Source organism: Lichenostomus cassidix, chromosome 15 (assembly GCF_008360975.1).
Source record: "Lichenostomus cassidix isolate B80296 chromosome 15, HeHo_3.0, whole genome shotgun sequence".
Lineage (NCBI taxonomy): Eukaryota > Metazoa > Chordata > Aves > Passeriformes > Meliphagidae > Lichenostomus > Lichenostomus cassidix.
In genome coordinates this window covers 1,622,400-1,641,535 of record NC_139496.1, presented here as the reverse complement: position 1 = coordinate 1,641,535, position 19,136 = coordinate 1,622,400, and the positions used below count along the sequence as shown (strand labels likewise).

General features: G+C 40.3%; 1 protein-coding gene across 1 annotated transcript in view; it reads left to right on the top strand.

The window, feature by feature from the left end:
* Positions 1-13,686, top strand: part of AACS (acetoacetyl-CoA synthetase) — a 36,565-nt gene extending 22,879 nt beyond the window's left edge. Inside the window, exons 9-18 of the mRNA XM_085075377.1 lie at positions 1,180-1,260; positions 2,343-2,467; positions 5,090-5,154; positions 5,333-5,455; positions 6,753-6,866; positions 7,000-7,125; positions 8,439-8,508; positions 9,195-9,253; positions 10,014-10,216; positions 12,392-13,686. Coding sequence (XP_084931503.1) covers positions 1,180-1,260; positions 2,343-2,467; positions 5,090-5,154; positions 5,333-5,455; positions 6,753-6,866; positions 7,000-7,125; positions 8,439-8,508; positions 9,195-9,253; positions 10,014-10,216; positions 12,392-12,529 — 1,104 coding nt within the window. The 3' untranslated portion in view covers positions 12,530-13,686. The remainder of the gene's footprint in view (positions 1-1,179; positions 1,261-2,342; positions 2,468-5,089; positions 5,155-5,332; positions 5,456-6,752; positions 6,867-6,999; positions 7,126-8,438; positions 8,509-9,194; positions 9,254-10,013; positions 10,217-12,391) is intronic.
* Positions 13,687-19,136: the final 5,450 nt, after the last annotated feature.

Genomic DNA, 19,136 nt, shown 5'->3' with positions numbered 1-19,136 from the left:
GTGTGCTTTCCTTTGTAAATGCAGTAATTATGTTAACACCTGCAATTTTTTGGGCAACCTTAACAATTCAGTTCGACACAGTGTTTCTCCATCTGATTTTTGGGGTGAATTTTAGCTGTAGAAGATCTAGCTGTAGCTAGATGGCAGCGTTGTGACAGCTGAGGCTGTTCAAACAGCAGCAGGTGAATTCAGACCTGGTTCCTTTGAGCGCTGAAGTGAAAATAAGATTTACTCCTTTATTTTTATTTAATGTTTTCGGCTTTTTCTCCCGAAGCGTGTGCCAGCTTTATGACTCTCCTTTTTCATTTTGAATGTTTATCTGTAATCTGTTTTCTTTCAGTGTAAATCTTGTTTCATGCTTATGAGGCTCTTAATAGTTTCGCTATGACTCCTTGCATAAATGCAAAAACCATTTTTTATTTTAACACTGGCTGTGTTAATTTGTCACTGCAGTGAAGTGACTTAATGAAGTAGTCTTTAAATTTATTTATCCTAGCAAGTTATGCTTTAATAATGATCAGGAAGGTGGTTTAGCAGCATTTCCAACACAAGGAAGTAATGCATTTAAGGACATTATTAATATTGATGCTCCGAGCAGTGAGACATTTCACATTGCAAGTCACTCCAGTGTTTACAAGAGATCTGTATTGTCAGGTCTTTTGTTCCCTGGATGTTAATAGATAAGATAATTTGGATACTTAATGCTAATGTTTAGCAGCTCCTGCAGTTTATAGCAGCTCTCAGTCCTTCATTCCTCCCATTGCCCAAATAGACTGAAAATGAAACTGTCAAAGGGCTTGTCTGGGAAAAACTGACTGGTGAAAGCCTGCTGTTAAAATTAGGGTCTGCATGGAGTATTGTGCAGCTCTGATAGCTGTGGGGAATTGGGAGTGAAGGAAGTTGTTTATTCCATGGATTAAAAGTGATGTGCAGTGGGAATTGCTGAGGTCTAATGAGAGAGGCTGAAAAGTTATGTGAGAAAATGGAGAATGCAATTGCTGCTGCTGTAGATAGGCCTTGGGATTTGCTTCAGCTGTAGTTAAAGGAAATACTTGCTTTAATCCTGGAGTACATCCTGCAAATATTGACTATGTTAGTATTTTTAAAGTCTTAATGTGCTGTCAGAGTTTTGCTTTATCCTTTATGTGATCTTGTATTCTCCTTTCACTCTTTTTCCAGGGTACTCTGATCCAGCACCTGAAGGAACACATTCTTCATGGCAACATGACCAGCAATGATGTGATTATGTACTACACAACGGCAAGTGGGGCTTAAGGCATTTTTTAAAGCACTGTAATATGTTTTTCCTGCAAAGATGGGACAACTTGTCAAACAAAACCACAAGTACTTTTTCTTATGTGTGTTAAATTTTTTTACTGCAAGGGATTGTTCTGCCTGAGTTTAAAAAAAAAAAATTGGGTGAAATAATAAAATGCAACAGGGACCTTTCTGATGAAAGATCAAACCCATGCTAAATGTTTCTGACCTAGCTGGTGAGGAAAATGGATTGATTTTTTTTTTAAGTCTCTTAGGTTTATTGATCAAGGTGCCTCATCAATATCACCTACAAATCAGATTCCACCTTCCTGCAGGGCTAGGTCATACTGAAGATGAGAATTTTTGTTATGTCTGTTTTGGTTGAGAGGAAAGAAGCTGCCCAGCTCTAAGCTTGATAAAGGAAAGGGAGTAAACCTCATCAGTGCAGGAGTTCAGTATTGTGCTGGGGGTGGTTTTTTTTCTAATGTTGTGATAAAGAAAAATGATTCCTAAGACTTTCATGAGTGTAGCAGTTTGAGATGGCTGCTGTCTTTCCTCATGAGTTCCTTTCTGAACTTTAACATGACTAGTCAGTTTGCTATATCTCCGTGGAGGGATCATGGTAATTGCCTTGTCTCAAAGTTGTTCTGTCTCCTGACTCATGCTTTAAAGCTGTGTGTGCAGGGAGGCATGGAATCCCCATCTCATTAGGTATTTGTAAGGATCAGTTTGATGAACATCCATCAGGAACATGCAGCTGACTCAGTCTTGGGACAGGTGAGAGGATAAGCAGAGCTCCAGCCTTATTTGCTGAGTCTTAAATAATATGATCAGACAAAACCAGTGGTGTGGGTTTAACAGCAGGGGAAGTGGAGGGGAAAGTTACACCTCTTTAAGGAGGGCAGGGATTGTGCTGTGGTCCAGCTGCTGCCATGATCTGCCCCTGTCCATCCTTTTCTAGCTGCCTGGAGCTCCTGTGCCAACAGGCAGCACTGCTGGTGCTGTGCTGGAGCTGCTGGAGCTGCCAGAACTGCAGACAGGGAGCTGAGCAGGATCAACTCATAGGGATATCTTCTCTCCTCCAGATTGGCTGGATGATGTGGAATTGGCTGGTGAGTGCACTTGCTACAGGAGCTTCAGTGGTGCTGTATGATGGATCTCCTCTAATTCCTTCACCAAACGTGCTCTGGGACTTGACTGACAGACTAGGGTATGTATTGAGGATTAAACAGAGGAGTAGTGGAATTTGCTGCTGTCACAATCACCACATCCCAGCAACCTCAGTCAAGGTGTTATTCTCTAGGTCAGGAACGCATTCACAGCATGACATAGTTTCTTTTTGCTCAGCCTTGAGTGGAGCTGCTTTTAAAAATTTGTGCTCAAAGCCTTTTTTTTGAGAGAGCAGGAGAGACAAAGAGCTGATTGTTTCAAATTTGAGTCAGGTATTAGAATTCTGGGCAAACAAAGACTTTTGGTTCAATAGTTTCCAAGAGCAGCCTTTTCAAAAGGCAGTAATTGGGAGCAATCTGAAGAGTAATTTCTCAGCACACTCAGAACTTAGTAAATAAGAGTTCTTTTTTCAAGCAGCTCAGCATAAGATTTTAATATTGAACTTTGACTTAAAGACATAAATTGACTGAAAAGGCTCAGCAGGGTTGCTTATATTTTCATATTTTGATTTTTTTTAATCTGTAATGCCTAATTCTTGCTGACAAGCTGTTCAGTAATTGTTCTATACCATTTTTGTGGTGCCTGAAAATGCACAGCACCCTTTCTTGAAGCCTGGAGAAATGACAGGTATCAGATAAACAGCAGTAAAACCCTGTGATTGCATTTAACTTTGTACACTTTGTTAAACTTCAATTTTTTTAAAATTTATTTTGTAACTTTCCTGTTTTGCCAACTGCATGTAAGGAGTAGATTTGAATTTTATTACCAGTAAAATGAGTGTCATTTTTAATTGATAATTAAAATTGTTTGTGGTGGAAAGTGGATGACAAAAGATTCACTTTCTGACTCTGCATAATTAATAATTCAAACTCCACTGTCTTTTGTGACATGTAATATTTAAAGGCTGACATTTTGTCTCTGGCTATTATAACTCAAGCTTAATGCCAACTCAAAATGCTTCCATTTAAAAGAGCACAAAAGAAACCCACCAACTTAAGCCATGCTTCACCCCCCAACAAAACCTTGGTAAAACAGCAGGCAAAGAAATCCAAATTGAGAAATAACCCAGCTTATTTTTAAGCATTGTTTCCACATGCCAAAAGCAAGTGAAGATAAATGTGTCTGCATGTCTCACTTTTGTAATCTGGCGCTAAAAGCGGTGGCCATCTGGGTGCTACTTCATCATGCAGTCTGTTCCCAGCTCACTCATATGTTAAATATGTGAACAAAAAAGCCTTCAACATGTGAAGACTACCTTCTTCTGGGAAGATGCACCACACTTCCCTTCAGATAGCATATTCTCAGGGTATCATCAGGATATCTCATCCTGCATGGCAAGAATGACTCAAGTGGACAACCATTAGTGATCTGTTCGAGGGAATTGGTTGGATGGTGACTAAATGCAGTTATGTAGCGCTTGGAAGGAAATAATAGGAGATTTGGCTCTACATGTGCTGTAGAGGAAGTGTCAAAGAGCTTAAAATAGAGGAGCATTTTGTATTCTAATGTAAAATAAGCCCTGATTGGAGGCATGGAAGGCAAGTGAGATGTTACACAAGAGTGAAAATAGTTCACATGGCTGAGGTACAGGGTGGCTGAGGAGCAGTGGGCTCTGGTGGTAGAAGGTTCCTTGCCCATGGCAGGGTTGGAATGAGATCATCTTCAAGGCTCCTTCCAATCCAAACCATTCTGTGCCTCCCTGGTGCTGTTCCCATGTGCCTCATAAATTGTTCTGTGCCCTGTTCCTCCCTTAGGGGGGAATCTTCCACCAGAATGGCAAAGCAGAGCATCCCCTTTTGGGATTGTTGAAATCTCCTCTCCTTGCCTGAGCAGTGTCCTACCTTCCACACTGCCTTTGGAGTAAAAGCCAACCTAGCAGGATCTTACCTAAAGCTCTGCCCATTATCTGTGCCCTCAGACTGCATCCCTTATCCTCATCTAGCTCTGCATTTTCTTCAGTGAGTTTATTGCTGTAATGTGAAATAGCAGAAGGCAGGTGAGAGGATTTCCTGAATGTCAGTATGAACATTAAACTGGAGCTTCCATTGACAGATGGAAGAAACACAGCCTTTGTTTCCAGTTTTCTGTTGTATTGAAAAGCTCTAAATACACTTTACAAGGACAGGATTGAATTGTTCAGTTGGGCAAAGTTTCCTGTTGATTTAGGCTTGGCTTTCACCAGTGGAAACTTGACTGGTATCTCCATAAAATCACTAGTTTCTGTATTAAAGTACATTTTGTCAAACTATGCCCTGAAATGGCAAAGTTTTTCTGTGTGAGAGTGTAGCAAGGCACTTTGGGAAAGTTACAACCCATTAATAAAGTAAATATTATAACATTTTGTGATGTCTCTTTGGAGTGTTCTGCAGTTACAAATCCCTGTAAATGTAAGTGAATGCCTTTGTGAGATGGGAAAGCTTTGCTTAATATTTAAAGATAGAATTCAAAGTTGCAAAGCTGCAGAGATGACATGTGATCTGACTGATTTTGATAGTTCAAAAGGATGTGCTTTGCACTTAGAAAGCTTTAAGAGGCTGCATTGTTTGTCTGATCCACGTACAGAGTGTGGAACAGCCTCTGCTTACTGCAGTGGGAATTGCAGGTCTTTAGAATCTTAGCATATTTAAATATGCAAAACAAGTAAACTTTTTTTTCCCTCTAGGATCACCATCCTTGGAACGGGTGCAAAGTGGCTGGCTGTGCTAGAAGAGAAAAATTTAAAACCCTGTAAGCTTCAAAAAGCTGGTGAATCCCTTCTGTCCTCCCTCCTACCTTTCCTCTCCTGGTTCTGGCTCCCTACCTTGTCACAGTCCTTTGTGTAATTATTCTGGGTTGTAGTGACAAATAGCTCCAAACACTTGTAAAAACTCTGCCTTAACCTGTGTTGATTTTTCTCCTTTTTAAGGTGAAACACACAACCTCCAAACACTCCACACTATCCTGTCTACAGGATCACCTCTCAAAGCCCAAAGCTATGAGTATGTCTACAAACACATAAAAAGCAATGTCCTCCTGGGATCCATTTCAGGTGAGGCTTTTATGCTGCAGCATCTCAGTAATTCTCTTGACTGCAGTTGCTTCCTGCTTGTTTGTGCTGCATGTTTGGGAAGCTCAAGCCTTTGGATCACTTGGGATTGGTTGTAGTTAAACTGGAATGAGCTGTCTTTTTAGTGCTGAGATTTTTCTGCATAATTCACTGTGCCATAATGAAAGTCAGACACTCCAAAGTGGTTTTGGTGCATGTTTTGGATTTTAAGTATGATCATTTATTTTGACTGGCTGTCCTTAGGGGTGGCAGGGTGAGATCAAGCAAAGACTCTATTAACCTACAGAACATACTGTTCTGCAAATAGCTGACTTTAGCAGAAAATACCTCTTGGAGAGTTCCCATTTCGGTTCTTTTGTGCCAAGTAATTGGCACTGCAGACAGATTTTTTTTTGTAGATTATATAATTAGAGAAATTTCAAGCCCCCATGCTGTGCAGTTTGTTGTGAGCAGTGCTAGCTGAGGCAACTTCTGGTCACGTCAGGTCTGCCACAGCACTCCTCATTTTGCTTTGTAACAAGGACTGACTTTTTCAAAGGGCTTTTAAACTCAGTTTGATTTTTAAAATGTAACTATTCTGCCACTGAAGTTATCTCAGACTCTGGGCTCAGTAAGAGTAGTGCTGAATCTAGAACTTGCTACTACAGACATTAATAGACTCAAATGCAGAAGCCTATTTTTGAGAAAAGCTAACATGATTGATTTGTGTTTTAATTCTCTTCCATGAAGTCCTAAAAAGACTATAAATATTCCAGTTAAGTAAGCACTTTGACAGTATCTATTTTTCTTGAGATAACTGTTCATCCTGAAGGCCTGGCTCCCCTCCTCCCATGCTAATAAGGAATAAAAGCTAAGTAAATGTTGAGTGGAATAGCTTGACTGGTTACTTTAAACTAATGAAAACAAACAAGAAAACATTTCGAAGTAATTCAGTAAATATCTGGAGTCTGTAAAGTAGGGCCTGCTTATTTTCTTTCTCCTATAAATGGAAATTTCCTTAAATGAGATTAAAGAGACTGTTGAAAGGAGAAAAGCTATGCCTTGAGGGATAGTTCTGCATGAAAGGCATACACATATAAAAAGATATATAAACTAAGGAAGAAAACCTTTTAATAAGTCACAACATCCTAGATAATGCTGTTTGTTCTGTGCTACTTAGTGTGGATCAGAAGCCTTTGGCAAGGGTTGGCAGTTGGCAGTTCCAGAGTTCCTATGTAGTTTCCAGGTTTGCTTTTTCCAAAACGTACTGTCTAGTCTAAATGGATTTCTTTTATTGTAGGTGGAACAGATATAATTTCATGTTTCATGGGTCAGAATGTTACAGTTCCAGTTTACAAAGGAGAAATTCAGGCCAGAAATCTTGGAATGGCCGTAGAAGCATGGAATGATGAAGGTAACTGTGATCCAAAATACAGTAGTTAGATGATCTTAATTTTAACAACAAATAATAAGTGTAGATGCTCTTTGCTTTGTTACTGTTATTTACAGAAAGGAAATGTGGAAAATACTACTTTTTTTTCCTCCAGGAAAGCCAGTCTGGGGTGAAAGTGGAGAGCTGGTTTGCACCAAGCCTATTCCCTGCCAGCCCACGCACTTCTGGAATGATGAGAATGGAAGCAAATACAGAAAGGCTTATTTTTCAAAATTCCCAGGTGTGTAATGAAAGGCTTTGGATATTGCAGCCTGACCAAGGATGCAGATTGTTGGGGAAGGCACAGGTTTATTTGCTGCTGCCCAATGACAGCCACGTGTGCAGCTTTGAGTCCCTATTTCCAGTGTGTTTCATAATACCTCATTCTGCTTCCCTGTGCTTTGTTTCGAACTGAGATCCAAATAAAACCAGTAAGGATCTCTGCAAAGCTCAAATCCCATTTTGCTGCTGCTCTCCTGAGGCAGATCTGCCTCTCACAGTGTGCAGTGCAGCTCAGACTGCTTGGCATGGTGTGACATGGAAGTGCAGAATAGGTCAGGTAGCAATCAGCTATTAATGAGTGCTCCTGCACCTCTGCCAGGCTGCAGCAGTGAATCCCAAAGGATAATGCTGACCTGCCACCTCATTAGCATTAGGATTAAATCTCTGCTGCCTCAGACATGCATATTCTGCATCCTTAGCCTTCTGCAGAGTAAAGGAGCACTTGTGGGCCAGAGGCTTTTCTTAATAATTGTGGAGGACTTGACTCATCCAGGGTTTCTCCTTACATGGCACAGCAGTGCTGAAATCCCTGTTGCCTCTGGGACAGAGGTTTTTTAGGAGCAGGATCTCCAGCTGCTGTTTTTTGGATATGGAAGCTTTTTTTTATAATTAGCATTAATCCAGAGTGGATTCACAAGAAAAGTCAGGATGTGCAGCAGGAGATAATCATATAGGAAAATGGAGGGAATGTGGAAGTTGCTGTCTGCATGTAAGCCTGACAGCAGTAAATAGAAAAACAAATCATTGTGACAATTTTAAGACTGAAATCACTGAGGTTCTGCCTGGACATCTTTTCTGTCTTGTAAATGGGCTTAAGGTTGTAACAGTTAAGTTGGGAAATGGTTTTATGTGCAAATAACTGAGGATGGTATTTTTCCTTAGAAAAACTTGACTAGAATTGGGTTGTGCTTCCGTTTTTGTCAGGCTGCTGTATCAGTATCCATCTTAAATAATAATAAAAAGTCAAATCTGATTTTTGCATTAACATAAATGAAGAGCAGTAAGCACAAAAGCTCCCTAGGGAATTGTTTATCTATTACACAAGCCCAGAAAGCTTCTTGTCTAGAATTGTGCGTAATAAAAAAATGCATCAAGAAAGGCAATGAATCGAGGTGGAAATGTTGTTACTTTTGTGGAAGATGCTGCCAGTACTTCAAAATATGTATATTTCTGTGTGTATTTCACTAAGTTAATGCCAGTTGAGTTACACAATGTCTGCTGTGATTGGATGGATAAGAAATCAGCTGTTTAACATTTGCCATTCCCCACTAGGTGTTTGGGCCCACGGTGATTACTGCAAAATCAATCCCAAGACTGGAGGAATTGTCATGCTGGGTCGCAGGTACAGTGTTCTCGTGGAAGTGTTTTGGGTAAACAAGAGTTAAAATCTGCAATCTTCACCTTGGAGTCTAATATACATGATTGTCACACTTGTTAGCTTTATGTTAATTTTATTGAATCCCATATTGTGGATTTCAGCCCTTAAATTAATCAGAGCAGCTGGATTTGAGGGAATGGAGCTCATGTTGAGGTTCTACCCCACTCTTGTATTTATGAACACAAGACAGTAGTGAGCTTGGTTTTGTGTTCCATGGTTCGTAATGGTCACAAGAGTTTGGATTGAGTGTTGTACATTCAGGGTGGTGAATTGGAGAACTTGTTTTGTGGTCTTGGCTTTGCCATCAACTTGTTTTACAGCAAAAATTCATTATAGAAGGTCAGGTATGAAGTTGTGCCTGAATCAGTGATCACAGACATTCAAGATCACAATTGGGGCTGAATTTACTGCTTGCATTTCTAAGTTGCTGTTTGAAGCAAAGTTGAGTGAATTAATCATGTTGCTGTTCTCTGTACAGCTTTGCTCTAATGAGTAAAATGCCTTTTTGACTCAAATTCTCTTACAATTCTGTTTCTAATGTCATTTTGCTTTCACTAGAGAGACTTGGTTAATTGCATCAATTTTTCCTCTTCATCAAGCTGTAATCACATCCTAATGTTTCTTTGTTTTATTTGTCTATGATTTTGCAGTGATGGTACATTAAATCCAAATGGAGTAAGATTTGGAAGTTCTGAAATCTATAACATAGGTATGAAATCAATTTTCCACCTCTTTCAGCTATGAGATTGTTGCCTTAAATGTGAACTTTAGGCATTCTAAAGATGCTTGAAAGGATTAAGTAAGAACAAATGTGCTGTTTTTCAAATGAGACAGTACAGAGTATGTTAGTATCAGTAAAATTTGGTTTTATAAGCTTAAAACTGGTTGCTTTCCTGAAGTATCTGTAGGGTGGGAGATGATTTGTTGATATACACAAAAGCAATATTTTATGGAGCAGACAGTAGGGCCTTAGAGATGAACAGTATCATGAAGGTTTGTAAGAGAATACCTAACCTGTCAGGCTTTTCTTTTTCCCTTAAAGCCAAGCCCTTGACACTGTTTTTATTGTACTTTCCCTGATAATTAGAAGCAATTCTCGAGCTTGTGCTTTGCATTTCAAAGCCTGTTGTGACAGGTGGGGAAACTGTCCCTGCAAAGGTGCTAATCTGAGAGTCAGGGACCTGTTGCCTCCTCGTTCTTGTGTCACCAGGGACGTTCAGTCTCCTGTCGGTGCTGCAGTTGGGACTGTGAGGAAAACCAGAGAAAATAGCTTAGTGTAAAACCTTCTCCGTCCCAAAACTTACAGCCATTTTTTTTTGTTATGGATCTGGATTTTTGCATGAGGAGTTAAAATTTCAGAGCACCCAGAGGTGAAGCTCTGGATAACCCAGGAAGGAGAGGTGACACTTTTTTTCACTACAACCACAAAAAGCCCAGAACGCAAGTGCTAATGATGACTCCATTTGCAGTGGAAGCCTTTGAGGAGGTGTCAGACAGCCTCTGCGTCCCTCAGTACAACAAGGACGGCGAGGAGAGGGTGATCCTGTTCCTGAAGATGGCATCCAACCACTCCTTCAGCCGCAGCCTGGTGAAGAGGATCCAGGACGCCATCCGCGTGGCGCTCTCCGCCCGGCACGTCCCCAGCCTCATCCTAGAAACCAAAGGCATTCCGGTATGTCAGGGAAAATGCTGCCTACTGTTTTCTTTGTCACCTTGAATAGTAATTAAGGAGCAGTTGTCACTGCTCTTCAAACCCACATGCATGGAAATTTTAGCATCTCAAAAGTGTATTCGAGCTTTATAAATAGTTTGTCTGTGTTGCCTAGCAACATCTTTTCATCTCCTTTTCAGCTAAGGGTGTTTTTTGTTTTTTAAATGGGTTGCGTTTTCTCAATAATGTGCACTTAAACCTCTTAAAAGAAAATATTAAAAAGGTAATTTAACTTTTCTGGCTATCCATAAGCATATTTTTTGTTTTCCTGTTATGAGTGACATTCTTGGGAAAGCTGAGAGCACTCGGCAAATTCAGAAAATCATTTTGTGAACCATTTCACTTTTACATCTGCTTAGCCACTTAAATGTAGCTCTATCACTGTCTTAACTGTAACAGTAATTAAAATGAAATTGTTGTGCTTATTCACAGGGAGAAGTTTGTGTAGCTAAAGGTTCTGCATGCTCAGTCTGGAAGCTGTGTTCTACTAGAGCTCTTTGTATGAATTCTTTAGTTGGAATGTCTGTTTTTACAGTCCTCTGATGTTAGTCTCCTCAATGCCTCTGAGGAGCAGAATGGGGCTGCAGAGTGTGGTTTTCCAAGTCCATTTGCACACAGACTTGAGTGTGTCTAGAGAAAAAAACTGAAGAGTTCAGAGCCAGCAGTGGATATTGGTACCTCTTTAGAGCCAGTGTAGGTTCCCAGGTGGAACTACTTTGTGATCCACAGAGTGATCTGCTCCTGATCTGTTGAGTTACTCCTGTTTCAGGATGCTGTTGGCAGATAATCCTTGGCTCACAATGTTTGCTTTGCATGAGTGTGAAACCCTGAAGTTCTCATCTCCTGGGCTGCAGCTCAGCTCCTGCATGGAGTGCTGAACTTGTGAACTGTGTGAATCACCTGGGTGTGCAGCAGGGGGGTGTTTGTGATGGGCTGCCCCTCAGGAGAGCCTGCTTAGATCATTAATTAGTTCACACATTGACTGAGTTGAGAATTGACTGCATTTTAATTACCTTTCACATAGATGTGCCAGTGGTGAAGTGATCAAAGCTGTCTCCCATCTTTCTTTAAAAGTTTTGCTTGGAAGGGGAACTGCCAATTTTCTGCTACTTTTAGAAATGTTTGAATCCTCATCTGAAAATGCAATCTGATCCTGACACTGTATTCTGGTAGAAAAAGTACATCTGTGCTGAGGTGATTTGGATACACAAAACATGGTTTTAATGGGATATTCAGGTGTTAAAAAACAGTGTGAGTCTGTCTGGTTCTGTCCTGACCAGATCAACATTCTGATCATCATCCTCAGGATTTATTGATTAAAGTAAACTAATTTAGCCTGATTTTTTTCCTTAAAGGAGGCATCCACCCCCAAAATGTCTCAGTGATAGCAGCACAAGGAAGGAGCTCATAAAGCCTTGGTGCCTCCAAAAGCAGAGATCATCCCTAATGAGCTTTGGCTGTTCCTCTTCACACTGGAGCACATCTCCCTTGCTGTGTCAGAAATTACAGTGCTCTGATCCCTAGAGAAGAATTAGGGTTTTTTTCTGCAATGTCCTTACTTTGAGTCACACAATATCAGAGAATTTGTGTGATTCATAAGTGGAGGTGAAGCCTCTGTCTGTTACAGTTTATTTTATTTGTTATGGTTGGTTTTGAAACATTTCACTGTAGAATTCCATTTAAGCCCAGAGGTTCACTTCACCCTTTAAGGAAAACTGTCCAGTTAAGATAAGAAAATCATGGTTTTCTTCTTCCAAAGCCCAGTGTGGTTGGGCTTTGTTTTTTGAGCCCATCCTTAAAAAACAGTTTGAAAATCCAATGTGCCAGAACATAAAAACCAAATATTTTTTGTGTTTACAGCATGGTTCTGATCTGGTTTTGTTGTTTTATATTGGAGCTCAGTCGTGTTCTCACAGAATTGCCAGTAGGAGTAATAAACTGACACAAACTCTTTGAATTCTACCTACTCTTCAAGTGATTTTTCAGAAGAAACTGCTTCAAGTGTAACAAAAGAGAAGGCATTCTGCAAAATTTTGATAGAGTTCTGGAATTGGTGGGGGGTTTCATGCATATTTTCATAAAGCCACTACATGGGGAAAAAAAAGTAATTTTATCTTTTCTGGTTTTGTTTTGCAGTACACAGTAAATGGGAAGAAAGTGGAAGTAGCTGTGAAGCAAATAATTGCAGGGAAACAAGTTGAGCAGCGGGGAGCTTTCTCAAACCCAGAGGCTTTGGACCTGTACCAAAATATTCCTGAGCTTCAAGACTATTAAAGTCACTTTTTTGGGTTTTTGTGGGGTTTTTTTTTTGTTGTCTGTCTTTGTTCTGTATTTGTTTTGTATATACCAATACTGTATGTAAAGAAAAAGCTCTATTTAATACCAGTGGTTCTTTTAAAAGAAAAAAATACTTCATGAAGTGCATTATGAAAGGCTTGGGTAAAGCTTAGCTCCCTTTTATTGGTTAAATATGCCATATATTTTGGAGTTTTTTCCAGCCTGGAAGGAGAAACCTGCCTGTTTTGATTTTTATATATATATATGAGTGCATCTATTCTGGTTAGAGTTGCATCAACAGCCCATCAAATGGGAGCACCAATAGTTGCAGATAGACTATTTCTTTAATAATATGTTTGCTTTCTTTTTTTAAACTGGATTTTTAGCAAGGTTTTTCAATCATGTGTTTCAGCACCCTGCAAGGAACACACAGTGATTTTAACCCCTTGACCCTGAACCATGCAAGTGTTCTCTGTGTAGTGTGCATTCAAATGTTTTTATAAAGCCAAATCATAATGCACTAAACCCATTGGACTCTGAATGACTTCAGTCTTGAAATATCTCATGGTACCTTTGAGGGTAATTGCTGCTTCATTTGGTGATGTTTTCTCATTGTTTTAAGCTGTTGGTTGAGAGAATTTTGGGGCCTCAGGAGGTGAGGGAGCAACTCCCTCCTCCTCATTCCTGGGGTAACTCCAGGTTATTTCCATGGAATTTACTGCCATTGCTCTGGATTGACAGAATTACACTTGAAGACATTTTTGCTTCCTTGGTTGAAGTCCTTCATTGGCTCTAAGGTTAGCTGAGGAATTCCAGTGTGTTTCTTAATGAGAAGCTGATGGGTTTTGTAACTTTTTTTACTAAATGTCATGTTGAAAGTGAGAGACACCTTTTCTAGGTCTGTAACCCTCCGGTTTGTAAAGGGAAAAATAATGTAATGAGCTCACAAAAACAGTGAAATGGAAGCACTAAAGTGTTTTGTTTTCCATAAAATGCAGTTGCAGTAGTTGTACCAACCCTCTGGCATTCAGTGTCTCCTGCACTATTTGAATTTTGTGGGTGAAATATTATTGTACTTACAATTGTGTTGAATGCATTCAGCGTTGATAAAGAGTTAATTAAAAGGAATCAATTCTTTATATATATAATTATATATTACATCTTTCAGCTGTTGCTGTCTTTATTTTCCTTTTGACTGGGTGGCACAAAATAATTTTTAGCTTAGTTTGTTACTGATTTTAATGGTTTTAATCTAATTCCAGCTGATTACAAAACTTTCTGTGACAGTTTTATCCTGATTTCTTACACAGGGCCCAAGACAAGGGAAACACAGTTGGCTCATTGAGAAGGTCACAGGTGAGCAGGAGTGGAGGAAAATCTGCCAAAAATGTGCTTTGGGAAGGTGCAGTAAGAGGCTGTAGGTTGTGATGTGTCTGAGGGCAAATCCCAGGTGCTCATGTGCAGCAGCAGCTGGTAAAAGTTCATTATTTAGTTCATTATTTATTATTTCTTTTCCCCACCCTGTAACAGCTCTTGGCTCACTGGCTCCAGTAAGCTGCAGGTTGATGCAAAATACGTCAAATATTGTAATTTGGCAAGAGAGAAGCTGCCCATGAATGCAGCTGGGGCTTCCCCTCCCTGCCTCAGCACAGTCAGGGTGGACAGCAGCCCTGCTGCCACTGCAGGAGGCAGAAATTCCTCATTAGCAAATGAGCTTTAAATGTGCTGCTGCTTTCTGCACTGTACCTAGTCAGACCATGCTGGTGTGATAATAGAAATACCAAGCACCCATTAGAAAAGTATAAAAAGGAGCTATCAAGCTGCCAATAATCTATGATTAAAAGTACTTTTAAATTCCTTCCCCCTCTGGCTTGCTATATATAAATTTTACATTAACTGTGACTTTGTATTCATTAAAACTTCATTATATTGTTCTTTAATTCATGCAAAATGTCTGGAGTTTACAAAGCCCACAGATCCTTATTAATAAGTAATTTTGGGTTATTTCATTAATTAAAGATAGTTTAGAAGCACAGATACATTAAGAACATATACAATGCCCAGAGGCTGCTTTTTTTAAATCCTTTATCATGCTGGAAACACTGGAGAAAGTTTCATTAATGGATCTAATTTGATCTCTTGTGATTGTCAGATGTGCAAAGCTTTCTGCAGCTGGATTGCTGACCTGCCTCAAGTTTTATCCAGAAACACTGGATAGGGCTTAGGGCTGCCAGGATGGAAGATTGAATACATAACCCTCTTTTTTTAAAAAAAAAATTTTGGCTATTTATAATTTGAGGTTCACAGTGTTTTGCCTGGAAAGCTCCATGTGCAGATTTTAGTGGGATGTGTGGCATGCAAATAGAGCTGGCTCTGGAAATGGCTTGGAGCTCTGACTTAAATGTTCAACAGCAAAGCAATTAGAGCAGAGGAACTCCAGGCTGGGTGCATTTCTCACTCAGTCCTCTGCAAATTCCAGAGTGACTCTTGAATTATGTGATGGAATCAGCCCATTTGCCCTTGAGAGATGTGGTTTTATCACTCCCCTCTTGGAAATGTGCTTTTGTCAGCTCCTGTTAGAGCAGCTACTTCCCCCTCTTGCTGCCTTATGATTTCAATTAATTTCCTGGTTAGTGGTGGTTCTCAACGAAATAAAATGAGCTGGTACACAGCAGCCCAAGCAGGGCACAGCTGATAAAATTGTTTATTGTTATGTGCAAGAGAAATGGGTTGTGTGAATTACTTATGCAGTGATTTTAAAAACACAGGTAATTGCCTGATGGAATGCAACTTCCCTGGGGCCATTATTGTCTTTCAGTTTAGTGCATACATATTTAAAAGTATTTCATTTATGAGCAGAGCAGTCAGTCACACAGGTGAATGGGTGTTAAAATTAGATTTAAAATGCATTAGGAAGGAGTACTTGGGTCTAAGTTGTGCTTGAGACAGAACTGTAGGGTTTTGGTTTGGGGGAAATGAGTCTGTAGGGAATGTTCTGGTTCACCTTTGGAGATGTTTCAGTGGATAAAGGCTTTGGTCTTCCTCCAGCTGACCTGGAATTGTGCACTGAGCAATTTCTCCACTGAAATCTTGTAGTTTGTCAGTGGTTTCCTGAGGTGCCAGTCTGCTCACTGGATCTTGTCCTCCAAAACTGAGAGGATAAATCCCAAATTACTCAGTTCACCTTTCTCCCTTCAAGTGGGGTGTATTTTAGCTCATTTATGACGAGATCTAAGGTAGCAACAAGATGCAAAACTTAATTTTCTTCTACATCTTCTGTAGAAAGAGGAAGCTACATCTCATAAAATGGGGGTAGGAGCTGCTGTGAAGCATCCAGGATGCAGCAGGGCAGCCTCAGAGCTGAGGGCAGCACACACATTGTCCTTGCTGGGAGTTAGGAACCTCTTTAGATTCCAATAATGAGATAATCAACAGCAGCCTGAGCAGGTAGCTCTACATGATCTGGGTGCAAAGTGACTCCTAGTCAGAGGAGAGGGAAAAGCAGCCTCTGGAATGCTGTTGGTGACTCTGAGAGTATCTCAGAACAATTCCAGCTGCAGAACAATAAAAAATCCCAAAATCTTAATGCTCCAGCTGTCCCATGATTCCTCACCACAGCTTCTGCTGGCCAAAGAAACTCTTCCAAACCAGAGCTGGAGATGAACTCCAGGGATGAAGCAGCTCTGTTGGGGATGGGAAAATCCTCACCATGCCATTGTTTAACTGGGTTGTGCAGCACTTTAGTGAGAACTTAATTGGACCTTGTTCTTCTCAATTAGAAGACCTTAACGAAGTCTTGTCTTACTGCTTTTGACAAGTGGTTTTGCAAAGTTCAAGAGGCTTATCAGCATTCAGCTTCACCTTCCAGCTGAAAGGATAATGTCCCTTGGAAAAAAAATATAATCTCCAGGATTGTTAATTAGTTTACAACGGCATATTAAAGTGTACATCACTAATGTGAGGAGGTTCACATCACTAATGAGGAATCTGATTAAAAAAAAAAAAAGAAAATCCCTTTTCCAGTTTTGTTCCCTCTTCTGGAGATTTAAAGGAAGTTTTGGCTGCTGCAGGATGACAGTCCCACTGGTGGGGATATTTGTAGAAACAGGGAAGGGTTTGGATTGGAAAGGACCTTTAAAGATCACCTAGTTCCACCCTTCCCTATTCTGTTTTTATTTTACAAAGGGTTTGTTTTCAGCATTTCCAGTCTATTGATCTACAGCCTGTGTTTTGACAAGGATCAGGAGAGGATTTCTCTTAATCTTCTATTAGCTATGAAGAGGTTAAAGCTAAATGGAAAGAAATAGTGAAAAAAATTGGAAGGAAATGAGGAGAATTGGTGCTGGTTTGACTGATTTGGTTTGAAAGGTGAGCTGAGTTTAAACCAGTGTCACTTCAACCCTCACCAGAGCTGAAGGAGGTGGCCTTGAGTGTACAAATGTGATACTCAGCTGAGAATCTTAATTTGTCTGGTTCTCATGTATAATAAAATACACCAGATACATGACACTTCATGAATTAATGCAGGAGTAAAAAGCATAGGAGAGATCCTTGTACAGGATTTGTTCTTATCATGCAAATGCCAAGCAAGGCTTTAAATGGCCCTGGCTATCTGGGATCATGGAGCTCATTTCACGCTTCACTTCAGGGTTTGTTCCCATTTCCTCAACCTTTCTGTAATTGGAGGGGAGGGAAATTAGGAAGGAGATGCCCAACCCAGCAGAAGGCCATGTGGATGCGTCTGTGAGGTTTTAGCACACCAAGGGAGGTGAACAGACACCTGGAAAAAAACCCCAAAGCTAGGCTGATGGAAAGGTGATGGAACAGACAACATCAGGCAGCTACAACCTCCCACTGACAGCAGGATATGATCACTCCCCTGGTGAAACCTGTAATTACATTAAGAGGACAGCTGCTTCTAATGGCATAAAAATATTGAGACATGACTGCAAAAACAGAGGTTTTCTCCTAATGCAGCTCAAATTAAAACAGAGGAGGGGAATAGAGATTTTGATCTCTCATAAAATACTTTTTTTTTTTCCCTGAGTCAGTGTATTATCTTAATCTTTGTGAAGGTAAAGCAGCTCTGTGAATGGGAAGAAGAATGTTTGCTTCAGTGGGATTACAGTGGTTACAGGCAGGGGATCAGTGCTAAACTGTTTAATATCTCCAGGGCTGATTCTTTTCCTCTCCCTCCCACCCTTCACTCCTCCTGGACCATGTGTGCTTCAATCGTGCCCTGTTCCTGCTTTCCAAGTGCCACAACCACTGGGAACCTGCAGACATTCAGAAGAGGTTGAACACATTTCCTCCGTAGTTTGAATTTCTGCCTTTATTCCCTTATGCAAAGCCTTAGTTACCACTGAGTTCTGTATGAAATAATTACTTTCATGTACAAACAAGAGGAAAAGAAGCTTTTAAGCAGTGTGGAGCCTGATGTGACAATTCTATTAGGTTCTGGTGAGTACCTGCTTGACCTGTAAATGGAAACTCCAAAAAGTCACTCTCTGTGTCTTACCATGGTATTTAATTTTCTGTGCTTCAGCAGCAGGGAGTGAAAGGGAGCTGGAATGGCTTTATTCAGATCTAGATAGGAATGGAATGAGACAAAAATAACTCTGTTTTTTAAAAATGGCTCTAATCAGGCGGAGAGCATTGTTCTTTCTGTTCTTCCCCAGTTCAGCCTCCCTGGTTCCTGTTCAGGTTTCTGTGCTGACAGGACAGATCAGCTTGCTGGGGTTTGAACTCCTCTGCCTGCCCCACATGCTTGTTTTCCACTTTCAGGATTTCAAACCCATCCCTGATGGAGACCTTGATTTGTATTGCAGAGGTGGAGTTGGGGATGTAAAATAATGGCCACTCTGAGCTGCCTCACTAACAGGCAAATTCTGGATTTAGGATCACTGGAAATGCCATCTATGGCCATTAAAGGCATTAAGGTAGTTAATAATAAGGAAAATGCCATGATTTGGGAATAGGTAATAACACCAAGAACATCAGCTCCTGGGAAGAAGGATTTTGGTGGGAGAGAGTGCCATAATTTACTGTCACCTTCCATTGCCCCCTCCCAAACCTCCTGCACATTCATTATGCCTTAAATATTCTCACGCTGAGTTTTTTCCAATGGTCTAATTATAAACTTCATTATAATTGTTCATTAGTTTTATTTTGTTCAATTAGCTTAACAAGTTGCCAAATGAAATACAAGCCTGGCAATTAGCTTGATCTAATTGTAATGAGCCACTCAAACTGGGTCACCAAATATGTTCGTTTATAACACGTCTTCCTTTTTATTTTTTTTTTTTTCCAATTGGTGAACAATAACATAAATATTCAGAGCATCTCCTGATCCAAGGAGTGGAAATTTCCCACTCATTTATTCGAATAGGAAAAAAAAAATCAATTGTTCTGCTTTTGGTGGTTGATCAAGGTGCAGCAAGGCACCTCAGCTTACCCAGGCATGGTCAGAGCTGAGCAGGGCCAGCAGTCCCTGTCCTGCAGAGAGTCACTCGAGCTGCCAGGAGAGAGGTCAGCTCTGACCTAATGGCTCTTTATGGCCTCAGAACTCCACAGAATTCCATGTTGTAGTGTTGGTGGCAGAAGG